The 27,883-nt window shown below is 46.8% G+C and overlaps 2 protein-coding genes across 3 annotated transcripts; one reads left to right on the plus strand and one right to left on the minus strand.

The window, feature by feature from the left end:
* The first annotated feature begins 1,014 nt into the window (after window positions 1-1,014).
* Window positions 1,015-16,326, plus strand: LOC124466721 (solute carrier family 66 member 2). 2 transcript variants are annotated; one of them, XM_047018518.1, is made up of 5 exons: window positions 1,015-2,129; window positions 2,360-2,493; window positions 3,506-3,556; window positions 8,846-9,062; window positions 13,866-16,326. In XM_047018518.1, exons 1-5 carry the CDS (start codon window positions 1,927-1,929, stop codon window positions 14,074-14,076), a joined length of 816 nt encoding a protein of 271 aa, XP_046874474.1. In that variant the 5' UTR covers window positions 1,015-1,926; the 3' UTR covers window positions 14,077-16,326. The 2 variants fall into 2 exon arrangements, with proteins under 2 accessions (XP_046874474.1, XP_046874475.1); XM_047018519.1 differs by lacking the exon at window positions 3,506-3,556 and having other exon boundaries at window positions 1,039-2,129; window positions 13,866-16,322.
* kcng2 (potassium voltage-gated channel, subfamily G, member 2) lies at window positions 15,308-27,804 on the minus strand. Its single transcript, XM_047018515.1, has 3 exons — window positions 27,381-27,804; window positions 22,859-23,787; window positions 15,308-18,449 (listed from the first exon to the last, which is right to left on the minus strand). The coding sequence occupies exons 2-3, from the start codon at window positions 23,672-23,674 to the stop codon at window positions 17,607-17,609; spliced, it is 1,659 nt and encodes a 552-aa protein (XP_046874471.1). The 5' UTR covers window positions 23,675-23,787; window positions 27,381-27,804; the 3' UTR covers window positions 15,308-17,606.
* Between the last annotated feature and the right edge of the window lie 79 nt (window positions 27,805-27,883).

Consider the following 27,883-nt stretch of genomic DNA (forward strand, 5'->3'; position numbering starts at 1 on the left):
TCCTTCAGATTTAGAGTCGACAGTAACGATGATACAATGTTCACTTCATCGCCCCCATCTGGTTACTGAACTTTGGATGTATTACTGTGGTTGTTTCATTTAGGACTCTGATGCTCCCCCATACCTGCTTGTGCCATTAGATCTGCAACATTTTGTCCAAGGTCTTCTATACGTGTTCCCATCTCGTCTGGTAAGCGTGTTAAGGCAGATAAACTGTCTAATGCTGGGGACACACCACAGGATAATCGGGGCGATTTCGGCCCTTCCGACAATCCTAGGTAACATATGTCCTGATTATCTTGATGGTTCCGCAGATTATTTTATCAGATGTTCCCTTGGTGTGAGGTGTGTTAAGAGTGACCACACAAAGTAGGAGCAAAACGGCTAAATCCTCATGTTTGTGGTCTTTCACAGTTTGAAAATCTTATAATGGTTGACTGAATTGTGTGAGACCTCACAGGTGTTGTAATTAAATTAACATTATTAGTGAACTGTCACATTCCACTAGGTGCCAGCCCCAAGAATTGTTAGAGATAGCCCAAGGGTTAAAGGATATTTTTAAAGACGAGCTGGTCAGACAGGTTTTGAAATTTACTTTGGATATTCTGCATTGTTGCTTCCATCTGCAAAAATATGTAACAGAAAAACATGTTTATTGTATTGAATTGCTAAAACAAACTTTAGTCTTACACAACTTACCTTTTCCGTCAATTCTCTTTTCGCCTTCGAGTCTGTTTCTGACATGGTTGTCAGCCTTGTTTCTATTTTTTTGGCTAGTGTTTCAACTGAAATCAGGGACAGTCGCTGACGTTACAACAGTCCAATGTTTTGCCATGCTACGCAGAATTTTACTTTGTCTCACTAGCAACTTTTCAGAAAAGTCAAGCCAACTGTTTTTATGATATCCGTTAACCCTTTACACACAGTTGTGTAGTGCTCTATGCTTCTGTAAAGTGAGGGGAGCGTTGTATAGGCCTATCCATTTGGGTTTGACTGAATCACTCACTGGCAAAAAAACCCATTCTTACGTAAGAGATTATGCCCGAGGTTTAGAGTGAAAGATGACAGTCTTCATCAGAAAAGGTTATATAACCCTTTTCCAATGTTATTTCTCTAAAATATAGACAGATCATTATGAGAAAATGTGGATTTAGGCTACACAAGAAGGCGTACTTTTAGGCCTTTTCGCACTCCACCCGGATTGCTTTAGGACCCTGCAGCTAGCTTTATGTTGACACGAGGACGTAGGATGGACGTATGAGGAAGTACAATGTCTTATTTGTTTTGAGGCGAGAGAGATGACAACCAGGGGATCTGGATCTCCTGCATGTTGTGTTTAATACTTTGAATACTGTAACGTTTTCGTCATACAAGACCTCAAGTATTTCATCTTTTTTTTTATTCCTCTGTGCTTTTGCTTCAAATCACCGGCTGCAGATTAAGTAGAGAAAGTTGCTTGGAATTGGTAAAACTGAACAGCATGTTTGGGTTGTCCGTCTTTATCAGTTTAATGACTGAGTCAGTCTACGTAAATGATCGATACACCCTCATTTGCAGATGTCCGATCAGGAGTCTAGAACATTAGATTATTGAATGTATAAGTGTCGGTTGATTTACATGTTAAAAGTGTTGCTACATTCAGCTTGTTACACTGTAACTTCCACTGTTCCCCAAGAACAGCATCGCGTGATAGCTTGGGGCTTTACAACCCGTCATTTCCGATAGCAACGTTCTCAATCGACGCTGGGATGTGTTTTGTGGTCGGAGAAAAAAACGAAACACCAGATTGCAGCTAACAATTCTTAGGGGACAGACAACCTCGTCCCAAACTGTCAAGATATCCAAGGTGTCAGTAGAGGCATTGGCACACGAATTGGGAGCTATTCATGTTCTGTCGTCAACTGTAGCTTGTTCGACACATAAAAGATGGAAGATGAGGTCACGGAACAGATCATGTATGTTCTCAATCAACTGGTGTTGTGGGTCGCCGCTGGGGCAATGGTGTTCGGTGGAGTCGTCCCATACATCCCACAATATCGAGATATACGAAGGACACAGAATGCTGAAGGATTCTCTACCTATGTATGCTTGGTCTTGCTTGTGGCCAATATTTTGCGCATACTCTTTAGGTAAGTATGGCAATGTCAAATGCCTGTAGGCCTACTGTACATTGTGTTAGAGAGATTAACCAGTTAAATGAGGCCAAAGATCAGAAGTTAGAGTTAGGTTCCCAGATAGATCATTTGACTGTGAAATAAATTGCTGTTTTTCCACTCTCCCAACCTAACCACACACATTAAAACCAGCTGGCCTGCACTGAAAAAAATGCACTGATCTGGCATATTGTTCTGTCCCACAGGTTTGGACGGTACTTTGAAGCACCGCTACTGTGGCAGAGTATCATCATGATCGCGACCATGCTGATCATGCTCAACCTGTGCACCAACGTCCGCATGGCCACTGAACTCAACACCAAGCGGCGGTCCTTTACAGGTTTGTAGACTCCCTTCTCAAATGGCCTCTTTATGGCTTTACCACACAGACCATGGCTGTGTAAACCACACATGAGGTCTGTTGTTTGACTGTTGTATTTCAGTTTCACAGTCAATTGTTCGGTTTGCCTTGCTTGTTCTCTTTCTTTGCTCACTCTCTTTCCTTCTCATGCAGTTCATTGTGTGTAATTTAAAGTTTGAGGGAATAGCCATTTTTTCAAGTTAGATTGAGGCATTTTTTCCACAGGACATTTAGTTTCAAAGGCTCTCTTTTACACAATTTGATATGAGTGTAGTTAGTTCACAGCTGCCTATCAACTGTTCTGATAGAATAGCTTTTGTTTGTCACAACAGGGTGTTGTTTCTCTGGGTCATCACCCTCATTATCAGTATGACTAAAAGTCCAAGTGCTCCACACGTATGTAGCATAGTTTTGTGTCCACAATGGAGCCCTGTGTTTGTGAACACCTGTACCTGGTGGTCGTCAGTTAGCAGGGTTGGTGAGGCTCCCAGAGGATTTGCTGTGCAGTAATCATGACTTTGCAGTAACAAAGGCTCGACTCCTCCCTCCCTCTCCTCGAGCCAGTCTGAGGAATCCGCGTGTGACGTGTGCTAGTCATCGCTTGCTCTCCTATACTCGTCTGTGATTGGACGCCCGCGATTCGTAGCCCTCTAACGGTTCCCAGCCTTCCTCCTGTCTCATCTCCAGTGTTTAGGTTTGTTTGCATGCCTGTAAATTGGTGTGGCCACGTGTCCAGGATATCCTTGCAGGTTATTTTAGATACTGTTCAGCAGTCGCCTGCTTCTTCCCTTTGGCCTCACCTTGAAGTCTGGGATCCGTTAAAGAGTGAAGTGGTTACCTTGTGGGTAACCTTCTCCACTGTCCTTACGTGGGCTTGAGTTTGTACCAAGCAAGGTAAACGGGGAGTCCACCAAATTGTGGTTTGAAACAAGAGAAACCACCCTCTGTTTTCTTCTCCTTTTCTCTCTTTACTTTGTTTTGTTGTCTGTAGCAACTGATATTAAGGAAGAGGAGATCAAAGTTCCCAAGAAGCTCTTTCTGGGTATGTACAGTACTTGCTCTGTCTGCCACAAAGCATCAGTTGTAGCTCATCTGCCTTCCTACCTCTCACCTCTCTCTCTGTCTCTCTGTCTCTGTCTCTGTCTCTCTATCTATGTCTCTCTCCCCCTCTGTCTCTCTCTCTCTCTGTCTCTCTCTCTCTCTCTCTCTGTCTCTCTCTGTCTCTCTCTGTCTCTCTGTCTATGTCTCTCTCTGTCTCTCTCTCTCTCTCTCTCTCTCTCTCTCTCTCTCTCTCTCTCTGTCTCTCTGTCTATGTCTCTCTCCTCTCTCTCTCTCTCTCTCTCTCTCTCTCTCTCTCTCTCTCTCTCTCTCTCTCTCTCTCTCTCTCTCTCTCTCTCTCTCTCTCTCTCTGTCTATGTCTCTCTCCCCCTCTGTCTCTCTCTCTCTCTCTCTGTCTCTCTGTCTATGTCTCTCTCCCCCTCTGTCTCTCTCTCTCTCTCTCTCTCTCTGTCTCTCTGTCTATGTCTCTCTCCCCCTCTGTCTCTCTCCCCCTCTAACCGCATGGCATGACACTCCCCCGCCTCATTGACGACTAACTGCCCGATAGACGTGCCAATCTCCTGCACTTACCGGACATGTTGCCATCTCCTTCGCATGTCACTCTGATTGTGTATCCATTTGTGATTAGTGAATGCCCTCACATCAAGACAAATCATGTACTAGAGGCTTTAGTTTACTTTGCATGTCAGGTGTTTTGAATGCACTTCAATGCTAAATGATTAACATTATACTATTTGAATCCTTTAAATTATGCTTAAAAAAACTTCAACCAACTATTACAAGTTGGTTGAAGCATGTCTGTTGCAGTGATTTGCATGCATTTAGTGTGAGGGTAGTTTGTTTTGGTAACTTACTAATGGTAATTCTACTTTGCAATGTGGATGGCAAAGTAATGACATGGTTTGAATCAACGAATTACTCTGTTATGCCAATGAATGTTCAGGTTCAATTTGCTTGCTCAATTTGCTGGCTGACACTAAAGATGTGCTGTCAAGGTAAAATACTGACATTACCTAAGTTAAACCAGCATGCTGAATTTACTGATAAATATACAAACAATATATCTGGGAATGTGAATGATAATGGTGCTTAAAAGGTGCTTAGTAACAGACTAACATTTCTTCCATCCCTGGTCCACTTTGCCTTAACATGTTCCTTAACATGTTAACTTAACTTTAAGGTTCTAATACCATCCATTGTAAGAATGGGAGACAATCCCATCCATGTGTAACCATGGAGTTAGTGTGAATCTCAAGTATAACCTTTTCTTCAGATTAGGTTCAGATTTCCCTTGGCCATATTGGACATAGATATGTAAATAGGTACTAGTCTTTTTAACATGCCAGAAAACTGTTGTAATCCTCTTTGTGAACAATAGATGGCACTGAGAAACTATTCTTGGTGTGAAAAACACGGTAGTGAACACTGGCCACACATTTAAAATGCACTGACGTTGTCAACCTTTATATGAATATGATGGTATTGTACATCTATAATGTCATGCAGTTACGCAGAAACCGCAAGGAATTTGATGAATCAAGGGGATATGGAATTGATCCCGTCATCAAGACTTTAAAAAGTTTGGTTCCCCCACAGTTTCAGCAAAAATGATCAATACCAGCAGACATCTGGTCCTTGAAGGAGGTAACAGCAGTGATGCTGGTCTGTAGCTGTAAGTAATGAAAGGGTGCAGCTTGTAATGAGGGTCCCATAGTGCAGGCTCTGGCTGCCAAGGGCTCTGGCTGGATCCTGGCCTGGTTTCTCTCTGGGTCTCTGGGTCTCTGGTCATCGATCAGAGAGCTCGACCAAGCCTCATTAGAATTGACAGCACACCGTGTTCCTTAATTGCAGCTTTCGGAGTCTGTGCATGCCATTGATTTGCAAGAGGAAAATATGAGGGAAGGTCAGAGCGGGCATGTAGGTATCCGCTCTCAATGGAGAGAGTGAAGGAAGGGGGGATGAAAGGAGGGGGTGAGAGGAGAGATATATCCAGGTGGTAGAGAAGAAGTAGATTCGATGTTTCAAAAGGCGCACATTCTCACTGTCCATGACCATGGTTCCGGTGCAGGTTAAGTACCAGAATAGAATTCCAAATACTTCCATCTGTATTCAGCCTGTGGGTTCCTTTCATCGTTGAGTGTTCTAGGCTTGTTCTGTGACGCACAGAAACTGCTGTTACCCTCTCCATGGCACCAACTCTCAGTGTCATTATCACGGCAGGCTCTCACATCCAACTCAATTACAGCTACCGTAATTGTTCCGGAAAAATATCTCAAATGCACAGGTGCATTCAAAAGCACAAACAAAGAAGACAGTATTTTTCTGCCATCAGACTGGTGCTTTTGACCCGAGGTTCGATATACTGTGAACCCTGTTTGGACTTCAGAACGCAATTATGCCTCCATTCCCTGTCATTTTGCCCTCTGTGTTTGAAAGTAGTCTTACACTGTGGCGGCTTAAATGGCGGGCGCTAAGTGCATCGTAATCGGGTGTATAAGGGAGTTTAAAGGCTGAAGTGGATGTCTCAAAAGGGATTGGAGAGATTTAAAGATCAGACCGTTAAAGTGAGAAATTCATCCGATTATTCAGGTTTAGGTAACGGTGTTGGAGGGTGTCCAAGCTTATTGAAATGGCCGACGTCCCGGTCATAATCCCTGAGTGTGAGGCTGTACCGCTGTGTTGTTCTGAGTCTACACTCACACAATGTCCTAGCAGCTTGGTTTCTGACTTTAGAGTCGTATTTATCATGCTGCTCCCATGGGGTGTGTGCATTTGTACTGTGTGTGTTTTCTGACAGGTTACACTGACGCATATCTTTATCCTCGGTTGGAAGTTCTCCAAGTCCCATTGTTTGGCTAGTAGAGAGACGGGGAGAGGATTAACTACCCATCACTGTCCTCTATGTCCATAAAGTCGAATTCTGTCATCTATGCATACAAAGAGGCATGCAGTTTTATGCAGTAACATCTTAATATACATTGTACAGATGGGAAAGTGTTGCCACTATTCCTTCTGAAGTAGAAGGAATTATTTCATCCAGGCAATCTTTGAGCCAAACCCCTCGTTTCTCCTGCCATGCAAATGGACTGTGAATTGACAACTAGCAATTACACCCGAGTTTTGACGGACAGCCCTGCAACAGGCCGTTTGGCTGAGGACGGCAAAGCCACAGGAAGCAGCTCGTGGCTCCTCCTGCCCACACGTGTGCCGCCGCTCAGCGTGGCCGCGGAGCGCGGGCACAGGGCAGAGCTGAGCACCACAGGGAGTCTGTTGGCAGCGGTGCCAGCTCGCTCCCACACACTGTGGCCCTGTGGCTGCAACAAAGCGGGGGTAGAGAGAGGAGGATGAGAGTACCCCCTCCCCCGGAGTAACTGAGTGGCAGGGACTTGGACGGGCCCGGTGGGGTATGGCACGGAGGTACAACGATAAACACCTCTTGGCACACTCCGTTCAGTGCCACCGTCAGGCACTGTTTACCTCAGGTCTGTTCACTACTGTCGTGTTTTTTTAAGAAACTGTATTCAAGCAGGACTAAAATACCTTTTTCCCTCTGCGCTTACTTGGATGCAGATCATTATTTGAGAACAAAACCGAGTAGCCAGATCAAGGGTTTCCCTCTATCCAGGAAGCCTGGAAAGCTCGGCATGGTGCCGGCCACGAAGCTGTGACATGTAGCCTAGCGGTCACTGTTGACTGAAAGCTAAGCTGGGCGTTCCAGATGGGTTTGCTGTGACCTTAACCCTCGCATCCCCTCAGGGTCTGGCTGTTATCAGTGAGGACCAGGAGGACAGCCCACCACCACCAAACCCACCCTACCTCCATCCAGCTGTGTGTGTGGAGGGGTGGGGTGTGGATGCACCGGAGGAGCCACAGGCTATGGAGGCAGTGTTTTCTGCAGGTGGATGCTCTGCTTGTAGGTGACACACATCAATGAGGATAGGCTGTGTTAAAAAAAAGGATAGGATAGGCTGTGTTAGACTTCCATTGTCAGTCTCAAGGCAGTTTCTTTTTTATGATCATAGATTCAACTCTGAGGCAGGACTCGCGCCCGTCTGTGTGCGAGCGCTCGTCAGAAATGTCACGCAAATGTCAAATCCATTGTCCATCAGTATTTCGAATGAATGACGTGAAAAAAATCCAAATGTCATCCGTGTTAGCGTTGTTTGGCTTCCCGTGTGTCACGCGTGGCGAGACGCCGTATGAGGAGCGACATGGACGCGTCTCCATCGTTTGCAAAGTTGACCATGACTCCAACGATAAACTGGAAGAGGTTTTTTTGCACACTGCTCCCTTTCATCACTGTAAGCATGAATTGTCTTGAGGGAAAGTTGCTAAGTCTGCTTGCTAAGTGGTGGTTCTGTCCTCTGAAAACCCTTCTGTGCAGTGTCATCACATAAGTAGTAGTGCAGTGTCCTCCTTAAAGAGCTGTGTTTTGGATCGGCCCTCCAGATATGCAGGAACTTATTTCAACAAGATGAAGTGTCGTATGTCTTCTTGGATCAGATCAATGCAGCGTGTGTTGTAGCATCTCCTCATCTCAACAGGGGTTCCTTTAACTTGGTTGATTGTTGTCAAAGAGATAACGAAATGGGCTTCATTTTCTCTTTCTCCTCTCAATGATAGATTCAACCTTTGTGCAGTGGGGCTGACACTAATGTGGCAGTGAGGGCAAAACCGTTTGACTGTGTGATGCCATTAGCTTTACAATATCCCTGATGCTCACACAATGGCTGCACTCCTATTAAACGATTAACTTCTAACCTAAAAGAATATTCTAGTGTGCAGCTCACTTGCGTGGTGAGTCATTTGAGCTTTATTTTTTTTGAAGTGCCTGTTTGAAGGGCTTACTGCAAAACAGAGCTGACAAGGAGTAAACATTTGGGTTGTCAGTGAGGCACGGACAGAGTTTAAATCATTCATCATGTTTCCAGTGAGCCCTGTGCTACTGTTAACACTCCTGAAAACTGTCAACAGGAAGGAAGTCTCAGCCAACTCTACCTCTCAAAACATTCTGGGATATGTCCTGAGTTAACATTTTGCCGTTTCCGAGCACTAAACTGCTGAACCCAACAGGGAAGAGGATGTGTTTTGGTCTGTGAACCACCTCAGGCAGCTCAGCTACTACTGGCACTCGCCGATATGGCGCGCTGTCTCTCACAAAAGTTCAGCGGTGACTCTTCAAATCCACACAACACGGCAATGGAACAAAAACGGAAAGGTAACCCTCAACTGGAGCAGTTTTAATTGATATTTGTCTGTGTGTGTGTGCCAGACTTTGACTGGAGCCACTTTTGGTCGTGGAGCCGGTTCGTGGACTACCTGCAGTGTGTGCTGGCCTTCACCCTGCTGGCGGCCTACGTCACCTACCTCCTCCTGGACTCCTCGGTGTTTGTGGAGACGCTGGGCTTCCTGGCCGTGTTCACGGAGGCCATGCTGGGCACGCCGCAGCTCTACTGCAACTACCAGAACAAGTCTACCCAGGGGATGAGGTACTGGAGCCACACACACACTCATGCAGTACACACACACATACTGACCCACACAGCCACGGAAGCGACACAAGGCGTGCGTTCACCAAGCCAAGAGGCAGATGCTTTTGGCGTAGAGCAGCCCCAGACGAAGAGCCCAACGTCTGGGCCAGCTCTGCTCCCCACTCCCTGTCACGCGGTGACCCAGTAGCACCCTCTCCCTGTCTACGAGCTTCCCTTCTCCCTCTCTCGCACAGTCTGTGCTAGCGTCTGTGCTAGCGTCTGTGCTAGCGTCTGTGCTAGCGTCCGTGCTAGCGTCCGTGCTAACGTCCACGCCGGCGTTCCCAGCTAGCGGCCAGGTGCGTTGAGGTCTGCGCTCCCCGCCCTCCTCATGCTGACCCCCGGAGGAGTAATGGCCAGGGGCTTTCAGACGCCCGTCTGCAGGGGAGGGGGCCGGCAACCCGCCTCTGACAGCTCGTTAAAGCAGGAAGTGATGAGAAGCAGCCCGCCATGTCATTAACGCTGACACGTGCTTATTAACCGTTTCTGGGTTTGTATTGCAGGCAGGTGCTTTTGGTCCCCGGGGCTTTCAGAAGCAATTTTTTATGCTAACGTTTGACACATAACGACATGTCGTAGCAAGTTTCTTTGACGATCGATATGGTAATGAGGGCGATATGTCTTTACATTTTGGGTCCTTTATCATTTTGCCAATACTAGTGATGTGTTCAATGGCAGTGTTCATTATAACGATTCAAAGACTTTTATAATGAGAGAGTTCAAATAAGTTCAGCTCTGCAGTAGCCTGTTCACTAGCTGTTCTCCTGCTGTGGTGAGTTGGTGTGGATGCACTTTCACAAGAACAAACAGGACAGAGGTGGTCTACGTGTGTCCACCTCCCACCTGTGTGTCGAGGTGCGCCTGTGGTTGTCTTATTTTCTGCACTTTGTTGAGGGGCTGTCACGATAGTCCTGTAACATGGCCTCTTGTCCTGTAAAGACATCCAGGCAGGATGAAACACCTCCCTTCCTGTCGGTTCCTCCTCCCTTCTTGTCTGTTCCTCCTCACTTTCTGTCTGTTCCTCCTCACTTCCTGTCTGTTCCTCCTCACTTCCTGTCTGTAACTCCTCCCTTCTTGTCTGTTCCTCCTCACTTCCTGTCTGTTCCTCCTCACTTCCTGTCTGTTCCTCCTCGCTTCCTGTCTGCAACACCTCCCTTCCTGTCGGTTCCTCATCCCTTACTGTCTGTAACTCCTCCCCTTCTGTCTGTTCCTCCTCCCTTCCTGTCTGCAACACCTCCCTTCCTGTCTGCAACACCTCCCTTCCTGTCGGTTCCTCCTCCCTTCCTGTCTGTAACTCCTCCCTTCCTGTCTGTTCCTCCTCCCTTCCTGTCTGCAACACCTCCCTTCCTGTCTGTTCCTCCTCCCTTCCTGTCTGTTCCTCCTCCCTTCCTGTCTGTAATGCCTCCCTTCCTGTTTGTTCCTCTTCCCTTCCTGTCTGTAACACCTCCCTTCCTGTCTGTTCCACTTTCCTTGAGTCCTTGCATGTCTCCTTCCCTTTTATTCCCGTCCTTGACAATAATGTTTTGTGTGACCAGTGGGTTTTTAAGAGGGGTCGTTAGTCATGGTGACAGTGGTCACTCCTCTCCCTTCTCTGCTTGTGTGTGTGTGTGTGTGTGTGGGGGGGGGGGGGGGGGGGGGGGGGGGGGGGGGGGGGCTGCTCTCTGCCTACCTGCTGGCACAGTGGTTGGCACTGCAGTACATCCTTAAACTCTATAGCTTGCTGCCTGAAACGGTGTGTGCGCGCGCGGGAGTGTAGCAGGGTGGCGTAAAGCTAAACTGACAGAACCAGCAGAGCATAGTGCCTTTTGGTGTTGCTTTTGAACAAGCGACCAATCCCAGCCCGCCCTTGTTGTTTCATAACTAGCGCCGATACCGGGGGTGGAAAAGTTTTGGGATCCGAGCTCTTCCAATTATGCCTGCCCCCCCCCCCCCCCCCCCCTCCTCCACCTCTCTCCCCTGCTTTGACTTGGATACCAGTTTAAGATGTGCGTGTGTCTCTTGGAGCGTGTTGTGTTTGCATATTCAGGCACGCAAACAGCCATCTATCTCTTCCCCTGGCTCGGTCTGTCGGGTCTGCTGCTTGTGTTTCAAATCCTTCTGCATGGCTCCCGTTTGCACCTAAAGCTACCATTCATGGTGATCTTTTCCCTGTCACTACATGTGTGTCTGCATGTGTGTGTGCAGCATTGGGGATGATTGTTTTGGATGTATGAGCGTGCCTACTCAGCTGTTGGTTTAGATCAGTGGTAGTGGGAGCCTGAGGTTCTGGGTACCTGCCCCCGCAGTACAGCTAACGGAACACACGCTGAGAGATGAACCACGCAGACCTCCGATGGTGCCTTTCATAAGGCTCCTGCCTCCCTAGAGACCTGACAACACTGCCAGGTCTCTACTACACACACACACACACACACACCGGGAGATATGCCCAGCGTGAAGGGCCATATCTACAGCTGACTATGATAGAGGCTGTCCACCCTGCGGTCTCTCTCCCACTGAGCGTTTAAAGCTTTGATTACCTGCCCAACCCCACAAGCTGTACCCCGACCAGCCGGACTGGAGACCACACCACCCTGACCAATGTTCTTCTCACCCGGGGGGTGGAACATGTGCTGTTCTGTCCCGAGTGGTGTCCCCAGGTGGCCTCTGTACCAAGCGGTGGTTGGCCCACTTCTTCACCTACCTGGGAGTCAGGTGGCTGAGCGGTTAGGGAATCGGGCTTGTAATCCGAAGGTTGATGGTTTGATTCCCGGCCTCGCAAAATGATGTTGTGTCCTTGGGCAAGGCACTTCACCCTACTTGCCTCAGGGGCGTCCCTGTACTTACTGTAAGTCGCTGTGGATAAGAGCGTCTGCTTAATGTAATGTAATTGTACCTCGCTAAATAGAAGTACGAGCAACACGCCTGCATTGGAAGCCAGGTCATGGCTTGTGTAGTGTAGAACACACAACGCTCCGGTACGGTACTGTAGACGCTGGACGGTGACTGTCCAGCTTCCTGGAGCTGGGGGAACTTGTGGAAGATGTCAGTGGTGCGTCCAACCGGCCCCTGAGCTGGCTGTGTTCTCTCTAACATGGACCTCCTCTGTGCTCTGTCTTTTCCTCCCTGTCATGACTCAGACGAGGCCCAGCCAGGGAGACTTACAAGCTCTCCTCTCAGAACTCATCAAGAGGACATGTGAGGGAGGGAGAAAAAGAGTGAGGAGGAATGACGATGGGGGGGGGGGGACATGGGTGTGGAGAAGGGAGGGTAGGGGGGGGGATTGTGTGGGAGAGAAAGGAAAGGGTATGAGGAGGGGTCAAAAAAGAGAGCGAGGTTAAGTGAGAAATGGAGGCAGGCAAAAAGCAGGGAGTGGGAGATACGGGGGAAGAAACGTGTGAGAAGATGCTTGAAGGGGTTCCATAAGAACGGCTCTTCCGAACGAAAGGTCTGAGGTGAAGGTGGAGTCGTGAAATAACAATGCACCCCACCACCCACCACGCCTCCAGCAGGCGCTGAGCTAGCAGTCAGGCGATAACAGGCTTTGCCTGGGCTCAGAGGCCAGACCTTACCCAGCAATCAGCAAGGCTTGCCTGGGAGAAGGAAGCTTCTTAATGCCTTTCAAAACCTCCTTTAAACCAGCCTCTAAGTGGCTTTCTGGAAATGGCCTCTGCTCACTTCCTGGCTTTCTGCGTGTCCTTGTACACCGGGCAGACTTGTGCCTGCGTCATTTCAAAGGCAGAAGGATGGGAACCCAGAGGTCAATCCACATCCCGTACCCAATAGAATATTCATTGACTGTTTATTGGATTTTTCAGTAGCATGATGAATATGGCTTTGGGAGATTTGCTTAGAGCGCAAAGCACTTACTCCACCGCATTCACACACACACACACACACTAAGGTGTGTCAAGAGAAAAATGCCATGTTTGAATAATTCATTTATCCTTCTGAACAAACAAACACAAAGGTACAACCATTTTAACCAAGCCGTGTCTGGCAACTGATGAGATTGGCCCCTCGTCTCACTCGCCCTCACTCTTTTGCTTACCCGGTAAATTTGTGCATTTAAATTCAGATTAGCGCTTCGCCTGAAAGGTAATGAAAGCCCCTGTGTCGTTTCTGCTGACGCACCCCAGGACAGCACTCTGGCCCACGACCACACGGGGAAACTGGGATTGAGAACACCACATTTTGTAGGGACATGGCTCAGCTCTCAGAGTGGTTTCATGTTACTGTAGGCGCTTGTAAATTGATGGCTGTGCGTACATCCATGTGAGCTTGGTTCGTTAGTCCCTCGGTTTTGTCCACGTAAAACCTGCGGAGGAAAACCACAACCCGTATATCCCACCTGACCTTCCTCCAGCCGTGCTTTAAATGAAATGACGTGATTTGGGTAGTCCTTTTTACAAGCCATGTCACAGAGGGCTCATAGACCAGCATCTTAACCCACCTCCAAGGCCCAAATCTGTAGAGCCGACCAGACAGCTGTGTCTGACGAGGCTCTCTGCCTGCTGTGCCTACACTACCCATAATCACCTCTCTGCCTCCTGTGCCTACACTACCCATAATCAACTCTCTGCCTCCTGTGCCTACACTACCCATAATCACCTCTCTGCCTCCTGTGCCTACACTACCCATAATCACCTCTCTGCCTGCTGTGCCTACACTACCCATAATCACCTCTGAGAGCACCGCTCTCTGTGTTCTCACTGTCCATTTCCTTACCTTTAATTCTTCTCTTCAATTATTTTCCTTCTCTTCTCTCTCCTCTCCCCCCTCCAGTATTAAGATGGTGCTGATGTGGACCAGCGGAGACACCTTTAAGACGGTCTACTTCCTGCTCACCCAGGCTCCTGTGCAGTTCTGGACCTGTGGCCTGCTGCAGGTGGCCGTGGACGTAGCCATCCTGTTCCAGGTCTACTACTACAGCCGCTACCCCCAGAAACCTGCCTCCCACGCCGTGTCCCACACCACCAGCGCCAAGGCTCTCTGAGGAGTCTGTGCACACAACCGTCACTCACACACACACACACAACCACACACAACCATCACTCACACACACACACAACCACACACAACCATCACTCACACTCACACTCACACAAACACACGCAGTCAACATCACCTATGCCAGGTTGTCCACACACATTCTCAATCTGAACTTCATCTGGCATGAGTACACACAGGTGTTTGTGTTCCGTTACCTAAAGAAACAATGACTTGTTACATGTTATTTCAAATGGGACTTTGGGGTGTTATTTATTAGTCTGTTTACCGTATGCTTGTGTATTCTAGTCTCCCGATTGGTATATAAATATAAATATATCCATGTACCTGTGCATGTACACAAACGTATGCACATATACGCTAAATGCAGAGCCATCAAATGTGTAGGAAACACATTCCAGGAAATGTGCAACAATCGTTGCATGACAAACCTATGCCTTAAGACATTCAAAAGGAGTCTGTCGTCTCACCAGTGATCAAAATGTATCAAAGTCTCAAAGCAACAAAACACTGAATGTACGAAATGACAATGTTATTTTTGCATTTAGATGAGCGTTTGATTTCAATTGTATTTAAGAGACACTGGTCAGTCCTCCGCTGGTCTGGCAGACTGCTACACACTGCTCGGACTCCTCCTGAGGCGATCTGTCTGGACCCAAAAACGTTTTAGCAATCTGATACTGGCTGCCAGAGGACAGGACTCTGGGTGCTCTGCCAGAGGACAGGACTCTGGGTGCTCTGCCAGAGGACAGGACTCTGGGTGCTCTGCCAGAGGACAGGACTCTGGGTGCTCTGCCAGAGGACAGGACTCTGGGTGCTCTGCCAGAGGGCAGGACTCTGGGTGCTCTGCCAGAGGACAGGACTCTGGGTGCTCTGCCAGAGGACAGGACTCTGGGTGCTCTGCCAGAGGACAGGACTCTGGGTGCTCTGCCAGAGGACCCGTCAGCAGGGGCTGGGAGGGAACAGTAGAGACTGGCTTGGGGGTGTCAGTCTCTGAGCAAAGGATCAATGGCCCTAACTCAGAGAGGACAAGGGCAATTGTCTGGGCCAGTGTGCTGGGAAATGGCCGAGAGACTGTTGACTGGGGGACAGGTTTATGACTGGATGCAGTAGATCTCTTTAAGGTGCTCTTAGGGAAGGGGCAGACCTATGTTACTGTTCAGGGGGGTTGGCAGCCATGTTCTCCAACCATTATAATGACAAGTTAGGCATTTTTCTTTCTTTTTTGTCAGTGTTTCATAATGTATAAGGGCCACAGTAACCCCTTCAGGAGTGTGCGTTATCTGTGGCAATCACTAGTCAGATGTTCCCTCTTGCCAGTTGTAAACAATCTCTCTTTTTAATTTTATACAAATATTTATTCCTCAGCTTTAGAATGTTGTAGGTCTGCTGTTGGTTGCCAAGGAAGACTACCGAGTGATGAGTCCATATTCTATGATATGACGAACGGTCATGTCTAGACTCTACCTCGAGTTATCACGAACATGCGACCATGTGAGTAGGTTCTGGTAGGTCACTGTTGAAGCCTACCAAGATGACACCAGCTAGTGCTGTTATCAGCTGCTGTGGTTGCTCTGGTGGTAATGTTATACATCTGGATGGAGCAATTCTATCAAGTTTTATTTTTATAATCTTGAAAAAGCCTGTATAATAACATTTTACACACCTGCTACTGTATATATCAGACAATTTGTATCATTATGATGATGGTGAGGATAAAGATGAGGCATGTTGTCAAATGAAGACTGTGGTTTTAACAGTATGAAGGTGCACAATGTCCCTAGTGTTAATCAGGGCCAGAATGATGACAGCCAACTTGCAGTTAACCATTCCATTTCAGATTTCTGATGTTGTATTCCTTTTTATTTTTATTTTGTTATATTTAAAGTTGAATCAGCCAAATTATTCCAATGTTCTGTAAACCCTGGTGAAAAGCCCATTTCCTTTCTTATCCCAATGTATATGGCACACTGTGACACGTCTTTCTAATTAATGCACCAAAATGATTCCTTTCCACGTTATCACAAAAAAAAACATTTTATGTTCGACTTGATATATATTTTTCTCACTTGTATTGTTTTTCACGTATAATTCTTTTTGTAGAATGATGCCAGTTCCGTTTTTAGATGTCAAACATTATTTTGTCAAACACTTTTTTTAACACAAGGTGTCAAACTGAACAGGATAAAGAATCCGTACAGCCAATGAGAGCTTTTGTGGCATTGTCTCAATAAAGATGAACAAGCAATTTCCCCATTGTCCCATCAGTGTTGTATGGTGATGTTTGTGTGAGCGATGGGTTCAACAGCACAGGAGTGACCAGGCTGTAATTGTTCCTGCTGAGCCACAACTGTCAAGGGCGCTCTGTTCCAGGCTCCTTGTTAGGGCATTGTGCCACCCAGAAAAATCAACACCACATAAATGGTAATGCACTGTGCTTTCACAATAACCAGTGTGTTGGCACCAACTGATAGCATTATTCAAATGGTTTGAGGGACAATGTTCCACAACAAACAGCAGCAGTGGCCCTGAAAGGAAATGGGTCAAACATAAGCCCCGAAGGGAACCGTGACTGGTGAGATACATGATCATTGAATATTGGCAGAATGGTTTCAAGTAGGCTTTCCCAAATGCATGACATAATACCGTATGGCTGTGCTCCTAGAAAACATGATTGGAATGCTTTCTGTTTTTTAGGAGCCTGTCTTCCTCTGGCCTGTAGCGTCTAGAAACAGCTGGAAAGTGGTTTGGCTCCCAGGAGTTCCCTTTAAAAGGGTCCTCCCCTGATATCTGCTCTACAATTCATATGGGTTCACTCAGCCTTTATCGGATTACATCCTGTCTGGGTCCAGGACCATTCCTGAAAACAGAAGCCATCTCACTTTTCATCATAACAGATGTGGAGCTAGAGAGACCCTGGACAGATTGGCAGAGAAACAATTTGGTTATGTCGTGGAAGCTTCCAGTTGCCTGAAACCTTGTCAAACGCCATGCATCTTTGGATGTAACAAAGTGTAGATTGGATCACCCTGGGGGCCCTGACAACCAGGTTTTAATGCCATTTATTAAAAGATGCTAAACCTGAGTCTAAAAAGCAAAGCATACTAAAAATGTCAAATACTAATACAGCCAAAAAAACTGTCCCAGAGTCCCCCCCCCACCCCAACTGAAATGAGCGCATACTAGTAATATAGATTTTCATTCTCTCTGCTTTGTGAAGGGCTTAAGTCACTGTCTGCATCCTGTGTGGAGAATCCTTCATTGTCAGGATGTTGTCATTGGTCAAACACGGTCTCGTCCTCCGACAGTCTCGTCATCTGGTCAACTTTGTACCACTGAGGTCTTTAAAAAGACGCCAGCGGCTTTCTTATAAAACCTTAAAAACCTCTCATTTAATGAACCCTCATGCACGGAGATTACAAAGCTTAAAGGGAGTGGCCACCTGTGAAGATAACTCCATACCAAGTCATACCAAACATCCGTCCAGCCAAGCACGACGGACTCGAGACGCAGACTTCAACTTGGAGTTTGAACGGACTTTCCGATCTCGGAGGCCCTCTGCGACGCGAGGGCCATCGACTTCCTGCGCTGCGCGGCGGAGATGGCGACGGCCTCGGTGATGCCGTGGAAGCTGTCCGTGTCCTGGGAGTCCTCGCTGTTCTGGGACTTGGTGCTGTCCTGCGAGTCGGGCTTGTGCCTCAGCGAGCGCATCTGCTCCTCCTTCAGCTCCAGGTAGGAGCGCGAGAAGGTGTGGAAGATGGACGTGACGGGGAACGCCATGAGCAGGATGCCGCTCAGGATGCTGGACAGCGCCACCACCTGGCCGGGGATGCTGCGCGGCACCATGTCCCCGTATCCCACCGTCGTCATGGAGATGACGGCCCACCAGTAGCTGCCCGGGATGCTGGTGAACTCCTGCTTGGCCCCCAGCTCGCTCTCGGCCAGGAACACCAGCGGCGAGAACAGCGCCATGGCGACACACAGGAAGAGGAGGAGCAGGCCGAACTCGCGCGTGCATCTCCTGACGGTCAGGCCCAGCGTCTGCAGGCCCAGGGAGTGTCTGGCCAGGCGCATGACATAGAAGATCCTCAAGGCTCGCAGCACCCTCAGCACCAAGCCCACCTTCTCCAGGTAGTTGTTCCCGGAGCCGGTGGGCTTCTCGCCCACGGACAGGGAGTCCACGATGAGAGTGATGTAGTAGGGCAGGATGGCCATGACGTCGATGATGTTGAGGGGCGTTCGCAGGAACACACACTTGCTCGGCGTCTGGATGAAGCGGAGCAGGAACTCCAGGGAGAACCAGGCCACGCACACCGTCTCCAGGACGAAGATGTTGCGGCACCTCTGAGAGCACTCGCCCTGGGAGGGACGACACACAGACAACAGACAACGCAGAGTTAGGCGATGACGAGTCAACTTTAACGGGCCCATGTTGCATGTCTGGTATTTTATACGGTGGTAGTATTGCTGGAAGGAAATGTGAGCGTTGTTGAAGGAGATGGGGTTTAAAAGGGGCCAATGCATTACGAACAATTTTGGGGCGAGTCATTTCATTCCTTGTCTGAGTGACTGGCATTTGTCAGCTCATTAAGAGATTTCTTGGGAGCAGTTGGGGATAAGCAAACTATTGCCATATGAGCAAATCTTTCATTTACTTCGGACGCACTGAATCAGCACCAGTCCCTTTAATGTAAGCAATTATCCAGCCTGTGTGAAATGAGCATCATCAATTTTTGAAAGTCTAATTACATGTGATTAATGGGTTATGATTTGAACAGTCCCAGAAGATTAAGAGTGTTGTGTGAGCACGCATGCATGCGTGTGTGTGTGGGTCCATAGAGGTTCAGATATCAGTGTTTTACATCCATTTGTCCTCATTCCTCTGTAACAACTTATTGTTAATTTATTGTCTACAGTCTTTGTTATGAGTTTTTTAGAAAACAGTTATTTTTCATTCTGTTCTCTGAATTGTAAGCATCTGTTGCTCTGCTAAAGAACAACAAAATAATAATATGAATATTAAGACAAAATTACTACCATTAAAATATGCTAAACAGAAAGCCCACATAATCTCATACACTCTATTGCATATGTACTGTAGGCTACTGGATACACTGCGTACATACCCAGAGAAAAGAAGTAGGCTGCATCTGCATTCTAAGACAGAGGAAAGGAAAACAGAGCTTGGGGACCTTGTTTTTATTTCACTAAATGTGATTTAGGCAGCGCTGTATGAGCGAAGCTGTGTTGGCAGAAGACATCAGCGAAATGAGAATTCACCAAAGAGCCAAGGTGTTGTTTCCCCGACTCACAACACAAGCCTTCCACGTCTGTTCATCTCCAAACCTAGTGCTTGGTAGGTACAAAGTCTGTCAGCAAATAGAATGTGTGGGCTACGTGTTTGTGTATTTATGTGTGTACAATATGTGTGTATGTCCATGTGACATTTATAATAGAAGGAAATGAAGCAGTCAAATTTGGTCAGAACATGGAACGTTTAGTCTAGTGGTTCACTACTGCCGTCCTTTGATAGGAGAGCTTTCTAGCCGAGTATTGTTTGTATGCCAGGTTCCATAATAAATGCTCTGTTGTACACTGAGCTCTTGTAAATCAAATTAAAAACACACAATTATCCGTTCCGGCTAGAACAGGACTCTGACCCCTACTGCTCTGTAGACAAGCACACCCAAACAGCCGGAAGGATACTAGCAACCTCTGATCTTCAAGATGTTTGTGAGTGGGCATGATTTACAAACAGGCTTTGTGCTTAGTGCAGGCTCTTTCCATGGAACAGAGAAGCTTTTAATGGATTTACTCTATTTACCACTCCCATGTTATTCACCTCACTGGCCTTTACTGGGAGATGGCCGAGTGTGAGTGGTAATATTACTTTGGCAGCCATATTGGATTTCAAGGCTTTTCTCTCTTTTCATCATTTATTGTCTCATCAACCAGGAAGAGTTCAGAGCTAACAGTATTTCAGCACTGCTGTAAATATTCTACCACCAGTACTTCAGTGTTAATCAATGAAGCCTGAAATATTTCCAATCCTCATCATTCAGAGCCTCGCATAGATGATTCATTTTCAGCAGACAGCTACATCCATATAACAGCATGTTGGTAAACAGTGTTCATACAGTTCTGTACAACCAGCCCAGCTGCCGGTGTGTGTTTTCAGTAACCTGAGCTGTGTCAGACAGTACGAACACCTCATTTCACTGTCTTGTGTGTGAGCGCATATGCGCGTGCATGTGGTTTCCTGTGTGTAAAAGGACCCTGCCAGAGAAGTCTAATCTGTCTTAGAAATTTTCGTGAGAATCCGTTTCTAACATTCTCTAAATCATGGATATTTTTTCTTTGGAAGAGGAGGCTTAATATGCAACCACAAGGGATAAATGAATTTAGGAGCATCTCTTCAAATCCATTCCAATATGCATTCTGTTTGTCCTCATTTATTCGTTTCTCAATACACTGAAATCACTTATATCACTCATACTAAATTGCATAAATCAGACATTGGCTCTGGTCCGAGCAGTCTTTCTGCCTGTCAACTTTTATTTACAAGGGATGGATTTTTGCCTGGGGGGTGGGGGGCTGGAATGCCTGTCCCATGCAGCCAGCCAGCCTGCCAGCCTGCCAGCCAGCCTGCCTGCCAGCCAGCCAGCCAGCCAGCCAGCCAGCCAGCCAAGCTTACAGTCAAGTCAAACTGGCTGCTGCCCTCTGAGGTTATATTCAGACAGGGAGTATTCTTACTGTGGTCAGCTGCTTGGGCATCCCAGGCCTATCTCAGCTCCCCGAGCTGTGCTCCTGCACCATGACGGACAGAAAATACTGCTGCTCACTGACACTGGGTGTTTGTGTGTGTTTATAGAAAGAAAGAGAGGGAGGGAGGTAGGTAGAGAGCAATAGATATGACTGAATGATGGCACAACAGTAGCGCTTACATCAAATCTGATACTGGACCTAGAACTGATTAGCAGGATTGTCGTCACCACAACAGTGTACCACACAACAGTTTACAACAGTCAAACACCGGATTCTAAAACCTGATCGCAAATGATCAGATCCCTGCACTTTAGTAATACCACTGCAAATAACACAGCCCCTCTCTCCTCTTCAGTCAACCCTATTGAAAGCACCTCAGATCCAGAACCTTCCATTAATCAAGGGAAACCTGTATTTACGTCTCCAACTTCATTCGGAGTGCCAGGATTTATGGCCACGGCTGGGCGGGGGGGGGGGGGGATCAGGAACCCTGGGCAAGAGAGTACAGAAGGGTACACTGGAGCAGAGAGCTCGGACCCTGAACCTTTCTGAGACACGGACACAGTCTTACAGCAGACAGGTCCAAACTAGCCCTGTTTATATTCTGGTGTGAAAACACACAACAGAGACTCAGTGCTGTCAGATATGTCCTATTTCTCCACAGTGAGCCAGGATGCTGGTACATAAACTCCCGAGGTAGAAGGTAGAGATATTTTGTGTATTGGTGCCTGTGAAAGTGTAGCTTCTTAATACCTCACCAAGAGTGTGGACAAAGTAGACAAGCCAAGTGCTCATATGACAGCTTATACCTCTGTAGCCTCTGCAGGTTTGGGAAAACCATTTGTTTCTTGTTTCAATCGATCCCCTTTTTGTGCGCGTGAGATCAATGATTATTTAGGTGTGATTCTGATATGGCGTGGAAACAAGGTTTGTTCCCAGTTGTCTGAAGATGTGTGGTGTTCTAACAGGAGATGAGACAGTTGCCTCCATGAGAGGGTCTGGCTTTGGGCTTCACCCCCCAGCGGTCTGTGACGGATTTGTCTTTGAAGACGGTGCACTTCCTCACTCTTTCCCCCCGAGCCTCTCTGATTTGGATGTGTTCCTTTGATAGGGGGAGCAGCCACGGGGCTTTCTTTAATCATCCTGAGCTTTATTGATGTCATTCAGGAGGTGAATCGACCCCGCACAAAGACACTAGTGAGCTACAACTCTGAGGTTGCTCTCAGTCTCTCTCTCTAGATCTTTCTGTCTCTTTCACTCTCTCTCTTTCCGATTTCCAACCATCTTTATGCTAGACATAAAGAGGCTTGGAAGAAGATATCTTTCAGTTTAATTTGGTGAACTACAGTTGTTAGATCAATAGCTCTAGCAAGGTTCAGTTCCTCTGAGACAAACTCTCAAGATGAAGTCTTCTCTAATCATTAATACAGGACCAGGAACCACAGGATGCACTGCTGTTAGACAGATTAGTGTTATAATCATAAGTACCTAGGAGGAGGTGTACATTGGAAAACGTTCTAATCATTTGAAGATATATTTAGATATAATTAATATTTTGCCCTTTTACTGTATCTATAATGTCTTGAACCCATTTGAGCGCTTAGGTGGCTGATACTAAGGAAGGAGAACACTTCGGGCCTAATTTATAAACCTTGCGTAGCCATGTACAAAAAGTGTTAGTACTATAAAGACAACACAAGTTTGCATTCCTAAGACTGGATCTTGAGACTGCGTCATATGCGTTGCTACTCTCTCTGTCACTTTAATGTAGAAGATTGAAAATATCGAAAATGTAAACTGGCAGGATAGGGAGTTCCATTATCTCTAACAAACTACTACAGTACTGAAGAAAAAGACAAAAGGACAGAAAGCCTATTGATGGTTTTGTTTCATGTAATTACAGTTTGTAATGACCCTTAAGTGAATATGGCGCTCTGTGCACCAGACTCAGGCCTCCCCCGTAGATCATGAAAGAGAAGGGGAGGTTGTTAGTGGCAGCTCACCCTCTCCTCCTCCTCCCTCAGGTCGGGCATGGTGCTGACGCAAAGCGTCACGGCCGTGATGGCCACAAACACCACCGACAGACAAGCGAAGATCTTCCCCGGCAGCCCCGACTGAGGGTTCTCCACCATGTCCCTCAGCCTGCGCATGCAGCCCGCCGTACGGCTCTCCTCCGGGCCCCCGGCCCCGGGCGGCTGCTGGGACTCCTCGCAGGACTGTGGCGAGGTCAGCTCCGCCTCCTCGTCCTCCAGCCTCTGCTGCGCGCGCTGCTCCTCCTGCCTCAGCCTCAGCTTCCTGAGGCAGCACCACTCCAGGCTGGCCTCCTCCACGCCCCAGTATGCCAGCTCCTCCTGGAAGGACAGGGCGCACATCTCCCGCAGCAGACGCAGCTTCCCCGCCGCGAGGAAGGTCACAATGGTGCGGAAGGCGGTCGGGCTGCGGTCGAAGAAGTACTCGTTGCGGGCGCCGTCGTAGTCGTCGCACACGTCCATGATCTCCTCCAGGTTGCTGCAGCCGCGCAGCTTGCCCAGGCGGGTCAGGGGGAACTCCTCCAGCGTGGACCAGGGGATGCGGTACTTGATTCCTCCCACGTTGATGATGGCGGCACTGTCGGCATGATCCAGATCCTGGTCCTCCTGCTTGGGGTGGGGCTGGGGCTGAGGCTGGGGCCGGGGCCAGGGCTGGGGCAGCAGCTGGACTCGCTTGTAGAACAGGCCCTTGGCAGAGGAGACCTCCTGGGTGCTCTCCAGGGGGTTGAAATGGTAGGTGGTGAACTGGTGCTCTGTGCTGCCAGCCAGAAAGGCCACCTCCTGGTACATGTCTGCAGCTCAGCTGGGGGACCCTGCCTGGGTGCACTGCGAGATGAGTAGGAGGGCTTCACTGGCCAAGGGGGTTGGAGTAGAGGTCACCCATCCAGGATTATAGCTCGTCTCTGTGGAGGAACAAGACAGCTGTGAGATTCGAAATGAATTTCCGTCCACTTAGCAATAAATTCTTTTTCAAAATCCAGATCCTACTTTGCACAAGATGACTAACAAACATATTTGCTATACGAAGACCTCTGTGCCTGACCCCGTGTGAAAGTGGTTTCGTTCACCGCGCGCGGCCTGGGTTTTCATTATTCTTAATGTGTTACTGTGTTTTCATTTGCAGAGACAGCGGTCAACTTAGTTCCTCTAAAGGCTTGTTTGAGTCTAAATGCTGCAGAATCTCAGGGAGAAGCAAATTAGTGTCAAGCTGCAGCCTGAACCTTAAATGCTGAGGAATTAATTATGTTGCTTTTCTATTTAATGCATCAGCGGGGCCCTAAATAAGAAGCTTCTCTTGAAAGCATTCTTTCGCAAGGTTCACTAATTTGAAACAAATTCAGTAATTAACTAGTGAATGTAGACAATGCACACTGAGTAAACATTAAAATAGAAGACTTGCAGGTTGCTCGTATGCATAGAAACATCCTCAAATTCATCTGGAAAGGGCAACTGCAAAGATGACACCTAATACAACAGCTGCACTGTAATGACCAATATGAATCATATCCTGTTTTCTACATCCTATTTCAACATCATTCATTATTCAAATGTGGAAACAGTCACTGTCTAACAGTGACACAATGTGGCAATGCGAGTCTAAATGATTCATATGAAGCACTCACAGATCACATGAAATCATGGTGAACTGTTGTCACCCTATATTGTCTCCTCAACAATGCACATATGACCTGAACATTTGAATAATTCGCTCAAAGGAAGAGGGGTGACTGTGATGGAATAAAACCTAGAAGATCAGTGCCGAACAGACCCACAAGAGCTTGTATCTACATCTCTTCCAGAGTAAACCAAGAAATGGATCACTTATCACTGTGTTTGTGCTCCTATTGATCCCAGTCTGCCCCCAATGCCCCGGGTCCACTGCAGACATACTCTCACTATTGATTCACCAGGATTTGTTTACCATTATGCGAAACACCACTGGCCCATTCACAGCCACTTCAGTAGACAGCAGGATCTAATGGGGCAGAATAGGGTAGGATGACAGGCAAAGAGGAGGCAGGGACCAAACGTCAAAGACAGGGGAATGGCTTTACCTTGTATGCAATTTACTACTGATGGGGCAACGGGAGCTAGAAAGTGTTTTATGGCGTGTCTGTGTGTGTGTGGGGGGGGGGGGGGGGGGGGGGGGGGGGGGCTGTCTGAAAAAAAGACTCTGAAATAGAGAAGTAGGGAGAGATGAGAGACAGATAACAGAATCAAAGTGGACATCTATTCATTTGTACTTCATGCAGTAAAGATAAATGTTAATTTGGTACCAACCCTCCCCCACCACCTACTGCTAACCTTGCAAGATACCTGGGTAAGCAAGCGAACGAGCGAGAATCCATATTTCCAAGCATCAAGTTATCAATTTCCTTATGAGGAACTACTGATAGATGTTGACAGACATCCAATAGCGTTGATTCATCCAATAACCTGCCAATAATTTTGTATTGGCAGGTGCCGGCAATTTTACAAACATATTCCAAGAATGACTTCCCAGATGGTTATGGGAAACAAACCATCTCGCAAATCAAGTTATCCCCCCCCCCCCCAAAAAAAAGACACAAATACAGATTCTAACAGGGTTACTTGCAGGTTGAGCACAGTGGAAAATGTAATTTCACTCCAGAGCCTTTGTGGACTGGCTTAGCAGAGATCCACTCACAGCTCCAGGTTTGACCAGGTGGAAAACAAGCTACGGATAGAGTGGTAATTATTATGGTGCCATGTTCTGTGTTTTTACCAGCTAGGACTCTACTCTGTGAATCTAAGAATGGGAGTCTGCAATGCAAACAACACATGAACACAATGTTTATATCCATGGCAAGCTTCTAACTGAATTCGTATGCATATGTATTTAACATTACATTACAAATGTTATCAATATCTCTGGTGCTGGTCAAATGTAACTCAGTCCTCAAAAACATGGCAACTAAGTCCATGCTTGACCAACTTCTAAAGGCCTCACGTGGCCGTAACTGTTTGTGAGTCTAAGATGGGGTATACAAATGAGGACAGGTTACTGAAGTTCCAAAATCTAATTATCTTCCTGAAAGAAAATCGTCTATAAGTTCAAAAGAAATCCATGACTGCCTGGAGGGTCCTATAAATGAGTTTGCGTGTCACTCGCTCACTACACTGCTCCATAGCTGTGACCTATTTGGAGACTGTTTCATTTAAGGAAAGTAATTACCAAACACATTTTAGGGAAAATTAATTAAAAAGCATGAGGAATTAACTCTAGATGTTCACTGAAATAGATAAATATACTCAAAGCTAGTTAATTGCTTAAAGATTATCGAAAAGTAGTCATTTGTAAAAAAAGAAAACATTCAACCAACAGGATTCCTTCTAGTCACAGCACTTTTCTCCAAAAGATCTTGCTGGGTGTTGCATTACCACAGTCAGGGAACATTCCTGTTTCAAACACTTATGCATTGAATAAGATACGATCAGCCTATAAGCAAGCATTTCAAAAAGGAGCCTGGCGGTCTGCATTCACATGGTTAGAGGTTGGGGATCAATACACATTCAGGCTTTGCATTTGTTCATTTGCAAGAATTCAGAGGAATTGCAAGACACTGTAACAGATAAATAGCCTTCAGGTACAGCATGTTTGAGTCGGCACTTCACAAAGATCAATGTAAAGAAGGAGCTATTGGCCACAACACACGCAGAATTTCAATACAGACCCTGTACCTTTACACACACACACAAACACCAGCATCTATTCTGAATCTTGTATACTTCCCACACAGCACACCCCAGAATGATCCTGTGTGCAATGTTCAAAATTGGGTTGGACCTCACATGTATCTGTGTGTGGTTGCAGGGCACCTGCGCTCTGATTGAGGATGTCTAATAGGACATGCAGACATACCTGCAGCAACTCAGTGATCAACAACTCAGTGATACAAAATAAGGATTACATATTGGAGAGAAGCAATGCATACAGTAAAATAGACATGCATCTGAAAGGATGTGTAACTCTTAACCTGGGTGGTTCATCTGGAAGATGAAACGACCCATGTGGTACCATCAAGTGGATTGTGCTGATAAGAAATCGTAATTTACGTAGATAAAGAAAATACTTTGTGCGTTGATTAGGGACATGATTAGGGCCACAGGAATAATGTATATATAAACCCATCTGTAGGAAATTGTACTTCAGATTTCATTTTGGCAAGCTTGCAAAAATCAAATAGCTCCTAGTTACCGTTTACACTGTAGATAGTGTTGAGTGAAAACTATTGAAGGGTGATGTAAACACGTTATATGAACAGTTTTACATTGCAATATATGACACCACCTATAACGTTATATCTTTAGTCTAATAATCGCAAACAGTTTTTGCTCATACGTAGGAACAGCCCCGTCAGTATTTTGTGCAAGGCACATCATAAACTCTAGCCTAAATACGTGGCAAAGAATACATATTTACAAACAGTTCGCTAAAATTGTTAATGATCAAGAAAATACAAATTATATTCACCTTTAGAAAAACTACCGTCTGTACGCTTGTGTCCATCCGTCTTCTCTCTACGCTTCAATATTGTTCACAAAGGTAGGCTATTATAATCAAAAAATAACACACACATCTGCCGATCCAATCTTCTGCAGCGTGCAATTGTCCACAACATTGTCACAAAGTCAGTTTTAATCAGTTGAGCCGGATTCCAGGTAACGTCACCTGCCACTTCGAACCTCATTCAACAAGGCAAGTTTAAGGGCTTGGTAAAGTTACTGCGCTCCACAGCAGGAACTGTGTGAAGCAATAGATACAATATCTGTAGGCTTAACATTGAGAAACTTAGTCCCGAAACGAAACCGTATGTTTATAGGTAACATCCGTCAAAATTCGTGTCTCCATCTACACATCATCGTAAGGACAACCGCGGTGAACGGCGAAGGTTTGTGAAGATGATTCGGTAGGATAAGTGAAAGGGTGTTGCCGTCCTGTATTTCAGTTTGAGGGACCAGACTGCTCACGCGCGT

Source organism: Hypomesus transpacificus, chromosome 4 (genome assembly GCF_021917145.1).
Source record: "Hypomesus transpacificus isolate Combined female chromosome 4, fHypTra1, whole genome shotgun sequence".
Lineage (NCBI taxonomy): Eukaryota > Metazoa > Chordata > Actinopteri > Osmeriformes > Osmeridae > Hypomesus > Hypomesus transpacificus.

What these genes read in the sequence shown, in the direction of transcription:
- LOC124466721 (XM_047018518.1), top strand. Translation starts at nt 1,927, where the DNA reads ATGGAAGATGAGGTCACGGAACAGATCATGTATGTTCTCAATCAACTG. An exon ending in ATTTTGCGCATACTCTTTAG is followed by an intron (nt 2,130 to 2,359) that starts GTAAGTATGGCA and finishes TCTGTCCCACAG; the next exon opens with GTTTGGACGGTACTTTGAAG. An exon ending in TCCCAAGAAGCTCTTTCTGG is followed by an intron (nt 3,557 to 8,845) that starts GTATGTACAGTA and finishes TGTGTGTGCCAG; the next exon opens with ACTTTGACTGGAGCCACTTT.
- kcng2 (XM_047018515.1), bottom strand. Translation starts at nt 23,674, where the DNA reads ATGTACCAGGAGGTGGCCTTTCTGGCTGGCAGCACAGAGCACCAGTTC. An exon ending in TGAGGGAGGAGGAGGAGAGG is followed by an intron (nt 18,450 to 22,858) that starts GTGAGCTGCCAC and finishes CGTCCCTCCCAG; the next exon opens with GGCGAGTGCTCTCAGAGGTG.